This window comes from Gallinula chloropus, assembly GCF_964237585.1.
Source record: "Gallinula chloropus genome assembly, chromosome: Z".
NCBI classification, from domain to species: Eukaryota; Metazoa; Chordata; class Aves; order Gruiformes; family Rallidae; genus Gallinula; species Gallinula chloropus.
Genome location: NC_140089.1, coordinates 75,914,221 through 75,929,707, shown reverse-complemented (window position 1 = coordinate 75,929,707; position 15,487 = coordinate 75,914,221). Strand labels below are relative to the sequence as shown.

The 15,487-nt window shown below is 41.4% G+C and overlaps 1 protein-coding gene across 1 annotated transcript in view; it reads right to left on the bottom strand.

The window, feature by feature from the left end:
* The window catches only part of NUP155 (nucleoporin 155), a 39,989-nt gene extending 30,362 nt beyond the window's left edge, over window positions 1-9,627 (bottom strand). Inside the window, exons 1-12 of the mRNA XM_084278516.1 lie at window positions 9,495-9,627; window positions 9,078-9,174; window positions 7,953-8,023; window positions 7,295-7,387; window positions 6,336-6,502; window positions 5,781-5,886; window positions 4,992-5,065; window positions 4,609-4,700; window positions 4,375-4,472; window positions 4,121-4,273; window positions 3,201-3,301; window positions 496-666 (exon numbers count right to left, since the gene is read on the bottom strand). Of these exons, the coding sequence (XP_084134642.1) occupies window positions 496-666; window positions 3,201-3,301; window positions 4,121-4,273; window positions 4,375-4,472; window positions 4,609-4,700; window positions 4,992-5,065; window positions 5,781-5,886; window positions 6,336-6,502; window positions 7,295-7,387; window positions 7,953-8,023; window positions 9,078-9,174; window positions 9,495-9,612 (1,341 nt within the window). The 5' untranslated portion in view covers window positions 9,613-9,627. The remainder of the gene's footprint in view (window positions 1-495; window positions 667-3,200; window positions 3,302-4,120; window positions 4,274-4,374; window positions 4,473-4,608; window positions 4,701-4,991; window positions 5,066-5,780; window positions 5,887-6,335; window positions 6,503-7,294; window positions 7,388-7,952; window positions 8,024-9,077; window positions 9,175-9,494) is intronic.
* Window positions 9,628-15,487: the final 5,860 nt, after the last annotated feature.

Below are 15,487 nucleotides of genomic sequence, written 5' to 3'. Positions count from 1 at the left end.
TGCTAAACGTAATCAGAGAAGAGAAGTAGGCAAGTTAATTTCTTTTTTTGTGTGTTTTGTTTCTTTAAAACCATTTCAAAAACACTTTTGGGACTTCATCCACAACAAAGAATTACTTACTCAAACTCCAAATGCCAACAATATTTAACCAAACTATTTTTTCTGGGCAGTCAGTGTCTGTTTTAACTTCACCTAAGCATGAATATAACCAAGGTTAAAATAACTTTTAAGGTGATCTGTATTTACAGGGGTCTCTGGAGGCCGACAAAAACTATTAGTACACTGCTTTACTGTACTTCAGCTTTTCGGGCCCAACATCTTTGACTAAATTTAAAATAGATGCAAATGGTTTCAGCAATCTTCTTTATTCCTTTTTATCTTCAGAATAGAATGCTTAAAACATATAAAAAAAAAAAACCAAAATGAATAGGTTTAGGTCAGTCTTCCTAATTTATACTTACTCTTCTGATTTCCTTTATGAAGACTAATACTCACCTGGGCTGATAGCAGAACAAACTTCTTAGGTGGAAGCATGTGTTGCTGCACAACAACAGGTGAATCCGTTATTGGAATAATATCTTTATTTAGTGGTGTTACGATCTTCTGAACTTTAAATTCATCAATAGCAGAAAGAGCCCAGGAATGTCCATCAACACGTGTGGTCATCTGAACAACAGACAGTATCCAAATATTAGTAATAGATTTTGAAATATCCTTTGTGGTATTTTACTGTTTACCATTTAAAATTACACACAATACAATCTACTTCTGATTAAAAAAAAACCTCAAAGAAAATAAGCAAGTCATTGTCTTGTCTAACAGAAATTTACCACCAAATTTACAGCTATATATATGCTGCTCCTTTTGGGAGACAGGGAATAATACAGAGCTTCTCTTAGGGGACAGGGACAGTAGTAACTGAGAAAGAGACATAGGGTAGTGAAGACATTCCACAAAACCATACATGCAGGTGTTACAGTTTTGTAAGGCTGTGCTGCTGAGACAGTTTCTTTAAGCAGCAGTTACAGTTTTCTACCAGCCCAAACTATAAACAACGAGCAATTTAAGGCCAAAGCCGTGGCCCGAGAGATATCGAGCGCCTCTGAGAATCACATCTAGGAGAAAACAATCTGGAAGCAGCTGCATTTTGCCACCGGAGAATGGAGTGAGAAGATAAAACGAGCTGTGCAGACACCAAGGCCAGAGAAGGGCAGGGGAGGAGGCAGCCCAGGTGCCAGAGAGAAAGATGCCCCTGCAGCCCGTGGAGAAACCCATGGAAAAGGCCGAGACCCCACCTGCAGCCCGTGGAGGGGCTCCACGCTGGATGGAGCAGGTGGAGACATAGAGAAGATGCTGTGACCCTACGTTGGGATAAGCCCCTGCCAGCACTTGCAGCCAGGAGGAGAATCAGAGACACAGAGATGAGAGTTTTGTGTCGGAACAGGATTGCTGGGGGAGGTTTATAACCCCATGGAGGACTGGGAATGAATGAGAGACACTGTGATAAAAGAGAAAAAGCCCTGAGGAAAGGATTAATGTTGGAGAAGTTCATGGAGGACTGTCTCCTGTGGCTGAGACCCCACGGTGCAGCAGGGGGAGGGTGTGGAATGAATGTCCCCCCACCTCCCAGCCAAGAAGGACACTACCTTGCAAAGGACTGATGGAATCCCCCATCTCCCAGTCCCTGCCCCCCTGTGCTGCGATCGGTGGGAAGGGACTGAAATCATGACTAGAGTGAAGTCTGCTAAGAAGGGAGGGGGGAGGGAGGTTAGAGGTGTTTTAAGATCTGAAAAAGCAAAACAGCTCATGAAGAAGTAACCGAGAACCCCATTGTTTCCCAGTCCCTGCCCCCCTGTGCTGCGAGCAGGGGAAGAAGTGAGCAAGATCATGGCTAAAGGGAAGTCTGCTTAGAATGGAGGGGTGGGGTGAAGGTGCTACCGAGAACCCCATTTTCCCCAGTCCCTCCACCCCCTGTACTGCAAGCGGGGGGAAGAAGGGAGCAAAATCCTGACTAAAGTCTGCTAAGAAATGAGTGGTGGGGGGAAAGTGGTTTAGATCTGTTTACGTTTGTTTTAAGATTTGGTCATGCTCCAGACTCCAGTTTTACTGTTCTTTGTAGTGTAGTGTAATTAAGTAGAGTAGTTTCTCTCTTCTTCACTTTGTGTTGAGTCTGTTTTGCCCATGTTATTGCTGACAGAATGATCTCTCCCTGTCCTTATTTTGTCTCCTGCGCCTCTTAATATGTATTTTCTCCCCTGTCCAACTAAGAAGGGGAGTAATAGACTGACTTTGGTGGGTGTCTGGCCTCCAGCCAGGGCTAAACCACCACAGAGGCCGCAGCTTCATTTGAGGAATCTAGCTGTCCGTTACTGTCAAATGCCTTGGAAAAAATAAGAGCTCAGCACTTGGGATATTTAAGTTTTTGCAGCAAAAAAAATAAAGCTCCTTTCCAAGTTATTAAAACAGCAGATCAATCAAAACCTGGTTTTGAAACTTTTAACTTATAGTCTCTCTATTCACTCCAATTCTACCAGTGCTTCTCTGATAATACGATTTTTGACATATCACTATTTAACAGAACTGAAAGACATGAAATCAAGGAAGACATGAAATGTTTTCCCTCAACTGATACATAAGGCAACTAAACTCCTAGAAACCCACTCATGAAACAATTAGGAAAAAGAAAAGTCAGGGGAAAAAAGGAAATAATCATGATTAATCCTGTCTGAAACATAACGAAGTCATGGCGTGTCAGTTTACAAAAAGAAACCCGAAGTCTCTAACACCTACAAGTTTTATTGTCATTAGCAAGCACCACTATGTAACGTGGATCCTGTTTTCCTGCATTACTGTACAATACCCAGCTTGCTAGAGTCAGTATTTTCAATTATGTCAGTTAGAAGCCAAGTCTTATAAGTCAAAGCAATTGCTTTTGATACATAGCTTGCATCAAGCTAAAAAGCATGGCCAAACTAAAACCTCCTACTAAGAGACCAGTTCCCATTCACTGACAAAACTGTCAATTAATTTCCTTTTCTTTGAAGCATATCGATTAGTAGCTTTGTGTTTCCAAACTCCTCATGGAAGTTTTCTGTGAACTCCACACTTCTTGCAGGTAGTGTTATTCAAGTATCTGTTATCAGAAAGGAAAAAGCGGTATCTAGATTCCATCAAAATTGTGTAAAAGTTTGCTTTAATACCTGTGTTTCCATCATTGGTTTTTGAAAAGGGAAAGAATCATGATTGATACACCACAGGATGTCGTTATCCTCATTTTCTGATGCTGCCATCAGCAGGACCCCTAGCAAGAACAGTGATAATAGGTTTGTACTAGAAGCAATAGTGATGCATTAGATGCAACCCTGTTAATTAATTCTATATGTAGTAGGGATCAATCTAAGTCCTAATCATAAAATCTGAACAAATAGTATCTCTTGAGTTTCTATGTCAGTAGGCTCTTCAGAAGGTCATTTTTCAAACCATTTGTCATCTACTTTAGAAGATACAAACAAAAATGCCTTGAAAGTGAGATGTTTAAACTAAACACATCATGGATAAAAACCACTGGGAAATTACTTCAATGCTAAAAAAATGTATGAGTACAGGGGTCAATAACACAGGTATTTCTTCCCCACATTTCTGCAGCACTTTCAAAAATTTAGCCTACAGTCGGAAGTGACATAAAGCTGGAACCAGCTGGCAGCTGTTTGTTATCTTATATGGTACCAGTAGCTAAAGTAGTTAAACATGAACAGCCAGCAGACAGTGAAATCAGCATGAGAGGCACTACAGAGGTAGAAAGTCAGTTCTATTCTATTCCCTACTTTCATGAACTAATCATGGCTAGAGTGGGGAACTTTAACACACTACATTTATTTTGTAGGGACATTAGAAGAAAAAAAAAAGAGTGATCAGCACATAGAGTTCTCTGTTCAAACATTGCACCTTGCAGAATAATTCTAAAAAACATGACAACTTCCAAAAACTCCCTCATTAACACCTGGAAGTTCTCATTTATTTCCACTGCTTCAAACTTCTCAATGTACAAACACTGTGATAGCGACTATTACACAACACCCCCCAACGATTTCAACTGAGACACGTTCGTTCCTCTGCTCACCTTTGCTGTAAAGAGCTCTGTGAACTTTTGTTGGCTTCTCAACATTAGAAGCAGCTGAAAATCCAGGTGGCAAACGGACATGAACCAAGGTTAATGTAGAGGGACGAGCTGCTGGATGTTTAAATTGTGAAGTACTAAAATACAGTCGGACACCTGAACAAAAAAGATAAAAAAAGGCCACATTTTTGCTAAACTGTGCAGATGATTTTTCTCAGATTACAATTGGCGGTGAGGGAATTGGCATTGCTCTTTACCTGCATGTGTGATTGCTAGCAGTTGACAGTCTATGGATTCAGAACTTTCAATCACTGCTATCTGAACAACAGGTTTAAATACAGAGCGATCTATTGTTCTAAAAAAAAAAAAAAAAAACAACAAACCTTTACACTCTCAGTCCAAAGTAGTAAACAAACAATATTCTTCAAAAATACAGCATGAAACTATCAGCTGTAAAGGAAGCGTCTTACATACAACTATCATAAATATACCTGGCAATGCTCCCAGCAGCAGCAACTATAGCATTTTGTGAAAGAGAAGTAACCCTGGTCATTCCCTGTCCCTCTTGTCCCAAATCGTAGACCTGCAATTCAACAATACAGCTTAGAGATTTATGGTTGAATTATTTAATACAGCCTCACCTACCAAGCAGCAACTCCAACTCTTTGGAAATATATGGATGAAATAAATGTAACGGTAAGATCAAAAAGCAACTCTTTCCTCAAAAGAAACTATTTTAAGACTTCAGCACCCACTTTGTTACAAAACTGGCATAATATCCTGACACAGAGAATTCCCAAGCACTGAGGAAAACCTTAAGAAGTTATACACAGGTCAGTAACATAGCCAACAGACATTAGAAGAAGTCACATACTTGCAACATTCCTTTTTCTGAGCGGGTATATAAGATATTTCGAGAGTTGTCAATGGCAATTTGAACTACAGGATCTGGAGAGAATGGGGGAAAAATAAGAACCAGTAATCAAGACTGTATTTGTTGAAAGCAAGACAGAATATCTGTAAAATAACTGATTACAAATTAACAAAACCCAGAGGAGTCCAACACCAAACTCCTACCAGAAGTGGTTTAAAACAGCAATCAATTTCACATAATCATTTGTAAACTAAAAAAACAGAGAAAAAAAAATTCAGATTTCAGAGCAAATAATTTTTTAATTTCACATTTTTCACTAAACAGCAAAACCAAGTAAAATTATTTAAACATTCTGCTGTTGGCAGTGATCCCACTAAGCATGTATTGATTTTAATAATGACACTAAGTTTAGTCATAAGTTTCAAACTTTCCAGGCTTTGGTAATCTATATCCTGAACTAGAAACAAGTGACCTGATTTTTATAATCATCAACCACTGTAAGTTTCACTGACAATAAATGAATGCTCTGAGTAAGGAAGTGCTATTTTCCAAGGGAAGTACTTCCATTTCCAGGGAAGTAGTGGGTTCTCTGACATTGTACACTTTAACGATTTGGCTTGACACAGTGCTAGGTCATCTTGTCTAGACCATGTTGTGGTCTAGATGGAGTTTTTGCCAAGACAGATCAGACAAGATGATCCTAGAGGACCCTTCCAACCTGATATTCTATGATTATTACTTAAAAGGTTATATTAAATTATTGTGTAAGTCTTCAACATTAGTACTTACCATCCTCTGAGAATGTGAACTGTAGCAACGATGGAATAAGGAAAGACAGGATGCTCTTTGAATGGTTAATTTTTCTACAGCGCTGGCTAAACCAGCCTGCTTCAGCCTGCAGTTTAAAAAAAAAAAGTACAGCACTGAAATAAAAAACCCCAAACTGGTAAATACATTAAAAATGTCATTAGAAGGACAAGTATGAAAACAAGTAAAAATCTAAGCACACACCATTGACTTAAAAGTGCAAGTATGTACTATTCACCTGAAAGAAACAGATGATCATTAAAAGGAAAATTTCAGAAGGCAATGGTGCAGGAGGTCACAAATTTAATTTTATTTTTCAAGTTGACCACAGCTGGGTTTCTATTCCTTATAAAATTACTACTAGTTCAACAAAAATGCATCTACACTAATATATTAGAGCTGTTGCTCAACCAAGTCATTCAACATAATTATGGAAGAAAAAAAGACAGCAAGCCCGACATGTTTTACAACTCTTAGTGCCTAGACCCCACAACCATGAAACAATGAAAAATGTCTGTGTGTAAAACCTAGAGTTACCTGGTATGCTACCTCATATAGGCAGCCATCTTTTCCAGCCAAAAAGATACGCCCATTATCGGTGGAAGTTATCGCCATAATGTAAGTATTGTCAGTAGGGAGTGAATAGAGAGGATCTGGTAGCAGCTGCATTCCACCAGACATACTGTCATTGAGTGATCCAGTACCTTAAATAAGCACATATGTAAATCCCCTTCGGTTCTGAACTTGTTCTAATGAACATTATAGGTCTGTGATAAGAAGCATTTTGGAAAATAGGAAAAATTAAAGAAAATTTCCTAATTGCTACACACGTTCTGGAATAGCAGTTCCCCAAAGTAAAATGCAGAGCAACAACATTGCTGATTTAAAAAAAAAAAAAAGTTTAAAACAAATTCACTCTATAGGTTTCCACATAAGGAAAGGCAATTTTTTAAAATTTCTATAGATTGTCCCCTCCTCTACATCACAAGTCTAAACCACAGATTTCTACTTTCTTTCGTTTTCATACCAAGATAGCACAAGAAAGCAAATGATCGGAATCCACTCATTTCAACCCATTCTGTATTTTCTCTGTTAATATATATGTCATTTAATAAAAAGTGTTATCAGCTTCTCTATTTCTACGGTTGGAATACAAATGCCAACCACATTAATGAGCTGTATTCACCAAGATTCATACCATCTTTTCTCTCTCTCTACCTACATGCTGTTTAATTAACAGGAGTAGCTGTTTCAAAAGCTCTTTTTATGATTAACAGCTGAGCAAAACAATTCAATGCTTGTATGAAGAGTCCAAGATCCAGAAAGAGCACACACCACAAAGTTATTTCCCTCTGTCTGTAATGAGATTTAAAAATTATCAAAGTGCTCAGCATATGGTCTTGTTTTGCCTTTTTTGTATCGTTTAAATGACTACTAATACAACAGCCACATATACTTGTTAATACACAACTAAGAATGAGGAGAGAATTAATTACCTGCTTGTATATTAGCACAACTAAGACCCAAAATCACAATATCCACAGGGGTAGCCAGAACAAGTAAGTGTCTCACGTGAGGCTGGAAGATACCTAAAGAAGGGGAAAAAATTTTAAAATTTTAGTTTTCAGTCAATTTCTCAGATCACACTGACTGATTAGAAGGAATAGTCATACTTGAAACCTAATGACATGTGAAACTCCCTAGTTAGAAAGGAGGATCAGCCAGAAGCTCAACTTCCAGTTAATGAAATGCAGGATCTTTAAAATGACATTTCTCTTATAAATATGCTTGTTTCTTCTGTTAATTGCCAATTCAGCTTTTGATTTCAATGTTATCTAAGCAGTAGCTACCAAAAGAACCAAGAGGGCTAAAAACCAGGCTCTCACAGAAGTCGTTACTTGAATGTGTAAATTTATAAACACTACAAAAGTTAAGAGTACAATGTGGAAAAAACCTGCAAGCTTATCAGTGGTTCTTAACCTATACATTATTTTTTGCTTGTAATTAATCTCTCATTCCTAAAAATGAAATAAAATCATGCATATTGTGCATACACAGGTACACACACAAAATAGATTTTCACATATACATGTATAAAAAAACATATCTAAAAGATTCAGTACCTAATTCTATGCAACATCATATATTCCTTACCTCCCTTTGGCTTTACAAGACCCACTGCAAGAATAGTTTCACTAAGGCCGTCAAAATAAGCCAGATCTCCCCTGTCAAGGAACAAGAAAAAGAAAATAACAGCCCTGAGTTTAGCTGGAAAAGTCTGTTTTCTTTTTAGCAGCTGGTGCAGCGCTGTGTTTGGGAGCTAAGGCAAGAGTAGTGCTGGTAACACACTGATGTTTTAGTTTTTGGGAAGCAGTCAAGGACTTTTTCAGCATCTCCTACTGCCCTGATAGTGAGAAGGTGGGGGAGGAGGAAACACCCAGGAAGCTGTGAGAGGACACAGCCACAACAAGTAACCCAAACTAACCAAAGGAGGGGTATTCCATTCCATGATGTATAAAGGCATGCTGGCAGAGGAGGGCTGTGTGGCCCCATGATGGGGACAGTCCGGCTTCAGGATGGACCTAAGTTGTGTGGTTCGGTGAGAAACTGCATTGTGTACCACCTCTTCTGTATAGTTTAAGTCCTGCTGTTATTTCTCTCTCCCTCCCTTTGCCATCCCAGTAAACTGTCCTTATCCCAACCCACAAGGTTTGTCTTTGTCTTCCCAGTCTTCCTCCCATGCCACTGAGGGCGGGGGGAGAGCAAGCAAGCAGCCATGTGGTGCTCAGCAGCTGGCTAGAGATAAACCACAACAATAATGAAATTATTTTCAGTTTTATGAATCCTTAAAATAAAATGGGCAGGAAAGCTTCAATCACAGTATTTCAAAGTACTTATGTTGTACTACTTAACATTGTGGGAATAACTGACCACCATAACTTGCATCAGCATACTTATTAGATCAACTTTGGAAAGGTATGCAATTAAGCTAACTTTCTGCAATTTTTTTGGCATAACATCTAACATAAATACAGCAACGACTTTAGCATATCAGCTATAGGGAAATGCATTTTCCTTTCTCTCATCTCTAGATGATTCGGCAGCAATGTTACTAAAACACAGAGATCCTAAACTCTTACTGTTCAAACGTTTTACTAAAATATGAATGCAATCAAAATAGTTAAACCTCTGTTCTACTAGTAAACAATCTTCCACTACTGCAATCACTTAATTCCAGAATAACACCGATTAAGTATGAGAAATGTGTTCTCTACATACCCATCTTCATAGTTCCACATGAAAATGTCACTGTCTATGGTCAGCCAAGCTCTGCTGATTTCTGGAAATACTCCCATCATACAATTGCACTGCATATCTGAAGCACTGCTGATGTAAGGTCTTAATACATTCTGGACAGCAAAGACAACGTTTCCTTTGGCATATTTTAAAAAAAGTATTACTTTATTTACAGTAGGTACACAAACTATGTACCGTAAACACTCAAAGTTCTTCATACAGAAACCAATTCCACCAGCAACTCTATGCAAATGGACCTTGTTACCATTTAAGAGGGATCATGGACAATATTACAGTTGATTACTGAGAGATTGACAGATATATCAGGGAAGATTATGAAAAAAAAACGCTTCCAGTATTATGACTTACACAACCTAACACTGTTTTTCATAAGGATACGTCCAAACTGCTCCACTAGCTCGGGAGGAAGTGGGACTCTGCGGACTGAGCTGATCTCTGGAAGGTTAGGAATCGACAGCAAACCCGGTCCTTGCAAAGGATAATCCATATCTGACATACCGGAAACTGTGGGGCTACCTGCAATTACGAACAGCAGCAACAAAAAGATGAGACTCCCGTAGTGTTTCCCCATCACGGACAGATCCCACACACCAACGCGCCCACCACATTCCAAGCCTGAAACACCGGTCGGCTCAGCCTCGTCGCCATCCTTAGCAACCGCTGGCCCCGGTGCCCCTGCAGGGCACTAGCCACCAGCGGAGGGGTCGTGCCCGGCCGACTGCCAGCTGAGCGTCCCCCACACGTGGTGGACCAGCCAGTACCGACCCACGCCGCCCTGCAAGGGGTCGCGGTGCTCGGGATCACCGAGGCGGCTGAGGCGACGAACGCCGGGGGCAGAGCGCCACCGAGGCTTACCGGGCGCCGGCACCGCCAGGAGCTCGGACAGGTCTGGGTAGCAGCGATCATCCTGAATCTGCCGGTCAACGATGCGGCCCGCACTTTCCAGCGCCTCCTGCGCGGACGGCGCGGCGGGGCTGGTAGCGACAGGCATGGCGGGGCGCGCGAGGGAAGCGAGGCCCAGGCAGCTCCGCGTACAGAGAGAAGGCGTGGGCTCCCCAACCGCCGCTCCGACACCCGCCAAATCCCGGCAGCCTCTGCGCTTGTGACGGAGTTCCGCTGGGCGGTCACATCCGCTACCGGCGGCGAAGCGAGGGCAGGGCCTGACTTCTTGTGCGCCTGCGCGGTCGCGGCGCGGGTTTGCTGAAAGGCTGCAGTGGCCGCGTTCAGGCTGCGGTGCCTTACTGAGCCGCCGCGCTGTTCCTGTGGGCTCTTCGAGGGTTAGGTGCGGGACTGCCCCGGGGAGAGTAGGGGGATGTGATTCCCGTGAGCGGTGTGCGGCCCTGCGCTGATGCCTGACCGCCTGGCAGTCAGTGTAGCTCTGGAGAGGGGGCCTGCGCCAGCCCAGTCAAGGACTGGTTATACTGAAAGCATATTGTGATGCTGTGGCAACGCTTTAGGCATCACAATTGCTCGACAGAGGTTTTGTATGTGGTAGTGTAAAGCAAAACCAGAGAGGCAACTGCCCTTCAGAGGCAAGTACAGCCCCTGCGTGTGGAGTGAAGGTGTGCAAGCAGAGTAGCTTGCCTTTGCAGAGCAGTAACCAGGTGTGGGTGCTGTTTTTCCAAGACTAAGGATGACACATTGTGGAAAATGCTGGGAAATGTTGCTTTTGCAAATTGAAAAGGGTTATTGTATTCTCTGTGGAAGAATTTAGGATACATGGAAACTCTTGGTTAACTGAACAAAACTGCACTTTATTGGTGTACACAACTATAACAACAATAGAAACCAGCCACAATAAGAAAAATAATCAAAATAAGAATAAGTCCGGACAACAAATAACATTCAATTTTAAAGCGCCGCTCCCAAATATCCTGATCATTTTCACTAGAAGCCTGGGTCGTCTGCCTAGAATTAAAACAATTAACAGAAAAAGAAAATCTTGATTCTTTCTAAATTATCTGAGCTTGAAGAGACCTTTTAGTCTCAGTAACACCCACCTGTCTGGTTGCTCCAGTGGGTAGAACCGCACTCGTTCGGAAGGCGACAACCTGAAAGTCTAATGGCAAGGGAACAATATACCACTATAGCCATAGCAAGGACGTTGCCCCTACTGCCTGGCTATAGTGCTGTAGCAAGGAAAATTTACCACTCGTGGAGTTGTAGACGCATCCCGGGATTCAGGCAGGGGGTTTGAGGTCTCGTCTTCTCTAACGCCGGCCATTTTGTACGGCTCTGCTGCTCAGCTGCGTGTTCACCTAACTGTGTGCTTTGGGAAACGCGCAGGCGTGGTTTTCCCTCACCACTTCCCCACAGAAAGTACTAGAAAAGGAAGCTCATGCATGCGTGAATCCAGGGAACCCAGTATTTCCGCCACGATGATGGCACATGACAGAAAAGAAGACTCCAGCTGGTTTTGACCAGGCCTGGAGACCCATCTGAAGCTTAATTTGCTAAGTAATGGGTGATGGGGTGGGAAAGCTGTGGACTTATGTCTCAACATTGCTGAAATATTGCATTAAGATGCTTTTAAAGGGTTAAGGAAGGCTTGCTAACAGGATAGCTTGAAGTGCCACAGTGGTGACCTCCCATAAACAATGCCTCGCTGGAAGGACTCTGCCTCACTGATAAAGAAGAAACATCAATTGGGACACAAGTTTGAGTCTAACACCGTCTTTTAAGTAAAATACACACTCAAGGACTATGTGCTCTGTGGATAGAAAATGACTTCTTTGACAAGTTCCAGCACCCCCCTCCTCCTTATCTGTTCGATGAATTCCTTGCTTGTCTCTAATTGGTCACAAATGCAGGCAAAGCATTTCATTGTAAGTAGTTCAAGCTCCCCCTTGTCCTTGAAGATACACAAAACCTGCTGAAACCAAACTTGTAGTTTGGATCAGAGTCAAGGGGTAACTGAGTCTGCGCAAGACAGAAGGTTACTTGCGGTGACGAAGAGGAGCCATCCGACTTCATCCCCACGACCCTCAACGACCACCACCAAACAGCAGTGCGCAGGCGCAGTGGGGAGGAGTTGATGGAAGTAACTTCTTGCTATTTTACTCATTGCAACCTCAAAAACTTTCCAGGTGGAACTATTCAGTGGCACTCCTACCAAACACGTGATAAATGGCGTACTTGGTGTGGCAAGACTAGCACAAAAAGTAGTAGCATTCAAAGCTTGAGATAATGTAACCCAATACGTTTTGCCTTGGATCTAATGCGCTCCCAGTCCCCAAATAACAAAATACAAAATTAAAATAAATGTATAAAAATAAAATTGTTAGCCCCCCTTTCTTTAAGGCAATTGGTGGGTTCATAATAACTATTCTAGAGTGGTGACGCTTGGACTCAATCGTTTTTGTTTGGTATTTTCTGGTTCTTGGGTATCTGGTGCCTTTTTCAGCCTTGGTGTATGGAGCCACCTCGTGATAGGACTGGAGGGCTTAATACCCCACGATTTCCTTACGCCTCTGCCTCCTTTGCCTACTCCGTTGCTTGGAGCAGCAAGGTGTTCCATCTTCTCGGCAACAGTCATAGTCTTCAGGGGTTCTTCCTGTCCTCCGCTTACGAGTGTTATAGGCTTCCCAATTTTTATGTTTCACTTCCAGGGCTGAACAATCCAAATGTTTCACCTGGGACCGGCACACTACCCGAATTATTTTTGGGCTACCTTGTTTATATTCATTAGGATACATACAACCTAATTTGGGATTTATCCCTTTTGTATATATCCCCCGCCACTCTTCAGACCCTTGGATAATCTCTCCGATTTTTACTGCTAATTTAAGGGTTAATTCGGTTAGTTTTCTTTCTGCCCAATAACATTTTTCACAAATGTCTGGGGTATATTCTCTTTCTCTATAATGTACCCACCAATTGTCTTTACACACTCGACACTCAAAACAAAAGAAAGTAGAACATATACATCCAACATTTGAACAAAATAAATTGTCATTCATAGACAGTTTTACTCGCTGGTTCTTCGAAAGGTGGCGTTTAAGTTCTCAGGATTGTTTGTAGTTTCCCAGCGAGATTCTCGAACCGGTCTTTATTCTGCTCGTGTGCGTCCAACCTCTTTCGGCCGTTCAAACCGCAGTATCTGTGGTAAGCAACACAAGAAAGGGTCCCTCCCTCCCGGTATCTTTTTTTTCTGAGTTGTTGTTTATTGACCTTCTGGCATGTCAGGCACTTCCCCACCATCCTTTTGGCGATTTTATAAATTCCAATACACATATACTTGGTTCCAAAGTGGTCCACTAGTGCCTGTACTACCCAGTGGGTAAATAAACGGAGACCTGTTGGCAAGGGTATGTCCCTCAAGTCAGGTCACACTTTAGTATGATATTCTATTATGTCTAAGCAGTTATGCTCAAGTTCTTGGTTATTAGTCTCCCCTTTTGATAAAAAGGGGGCAGGATTGAGGCATGATTCAGCAGTTAGAACTAAATCATCTTTTTCCATTAAAATTGCTTCATATTTCAAAATCCTAGAATCAGTGAGACCTCTTTCTGCCTTTTGAGTCAGAATTGTCCTTACTTGATGTGGAGTGCTTACTATAAGTGCTCTTCCAAAAGTTAGCTTTCTGCTTTCTACCACCAAGAGGGCTGTGGCTGCTATTGCCTGTACACATTCAGGTCACCCTCGGGATATTGGGTCCAGCAGTTTAGATAAATAGGCCATTAGCTGTCGTTTGCCTCCCCACTTTTGAGTAACTCCCCTCCCTCCCACCCCCCACCCCCCACCCCCCACCCCCCCCACCCCCCCCCCCGGGCTGTTTCCTTATCTATGGTAGCAAACAAGTGGAATGGTTTGTCAAGGGAGGGCAGTGCCAACACAGGAGTAGTGATCAAGTTTTGTTTTAATCCTTGTATTAATTCTTTTTCTTCATTACTCCATACCAAGTCATTAGGCTCTTCTAACAATTTAAAATATAATCCCTTTGTGTTTAGTACATATGATTCAATCCATAGGCGACAATAGTCTGTCAATCCCAAAAATTTTCACAGCTCTTTCTTAGTTTTCAGGAGAAGTAACTCAACTACTCCTCTTATCTTCTGGATATTATCTGGTTTATTTTCTTTCTCCCTTCACTGATTAGATGTCCTAAATATTTAACTTTCTTTTCCATGTACTGCAGTTTGGTAGTTTTTTGATATTTTTAGTCCCTGTTTCCCTAGGAAATTTAGCAAAGCATTTGTTGTTTCCTTTATGATTCTCTTGTTTTTCCCTGAGATTAAAAGATCATCTACATATTGTAGAAGGGTGACTTCAGCTGGGACTTTAAACTTTTCTAATACTTGTTCCAATGCTTGTCCAAATAAATTTGGTGATTCAGTGAATCCCTGAGGTAAAAATGGCCATCTAAATAAATTGTTGCTTTTATCCTGTGAAAGGATCTTCCCATTCACAAGCAAACATGTCTCTACTATCAGGGTCCAGTGGACAGGTCCAGAAAGCATCCTTTAAATCAATCACACTAAACCATCTGTGGTCATCTGCTATTTTACTCAATAGAGTGTAAGGTTTAGGAACTACTGGGTGACACACTTGAACTATTTGGTTTAACTTTCTTAAATCCTGTACCAAACGATATGACCCATCGGGTTTTTTGTTTGTTTTTATTTTTTTTTTTACTGATAAGATTGGGGTATTAAAAGGAGACATACATGGGTTCAGAAGCTTATCCTTAATTAAACTCTCTATAAATGGTTGGAGACTTTTACAGCATTCCAATGAAATAGCATACTGTTTTTGGCAAATAATTTCATTGTCCCTTTTAAGTTTAATCTTTAAAGTGGTAATGTTTAATCCACCTCGATTACCCTCTCGCACCCACACTATTGGATCAATTTGGTTTTCATCTTCCTCTGTTGGTAAAGCCATGGATACCACAATTTGGTCATCCTGGGTCTTCAATTCCAATCCTAATTGTATTCTCGAATCTCTTCCCAATAAATTAGTTGCGGAATCAGGGATATATAAATTGCCCACAAATTTTCTCATCACCTAATCTTAAAGTGGTATTTTCAAACATGGGGACTGGGAATCCTTTCCCTTTTACCCCGATACAGTTATACTTTGGTCTGAGAGCTTCAGTCCTTGAGGTATAAAATTTAAGGAAGTCCTAGAAGCTCAACCAGGCAGACAACGTCCTCCTCCTGGGGTCCCACCTTCAATTTTATCAAGGATTCTTGGTAGGACCTTAAATTAATAACCCCCTGACTTCCTTATTCATGTTCAAAGGACATGAAGGCAATTACCCTTTCTTCTTTTCTCAGCTCAGGACATTCTCACTTAAGATGTCCCTGTTTGCTACACCGGTAACATCCCGCTGAGAGAAAACCAGCCCATAGGGATTGCCAAAGTTTTCC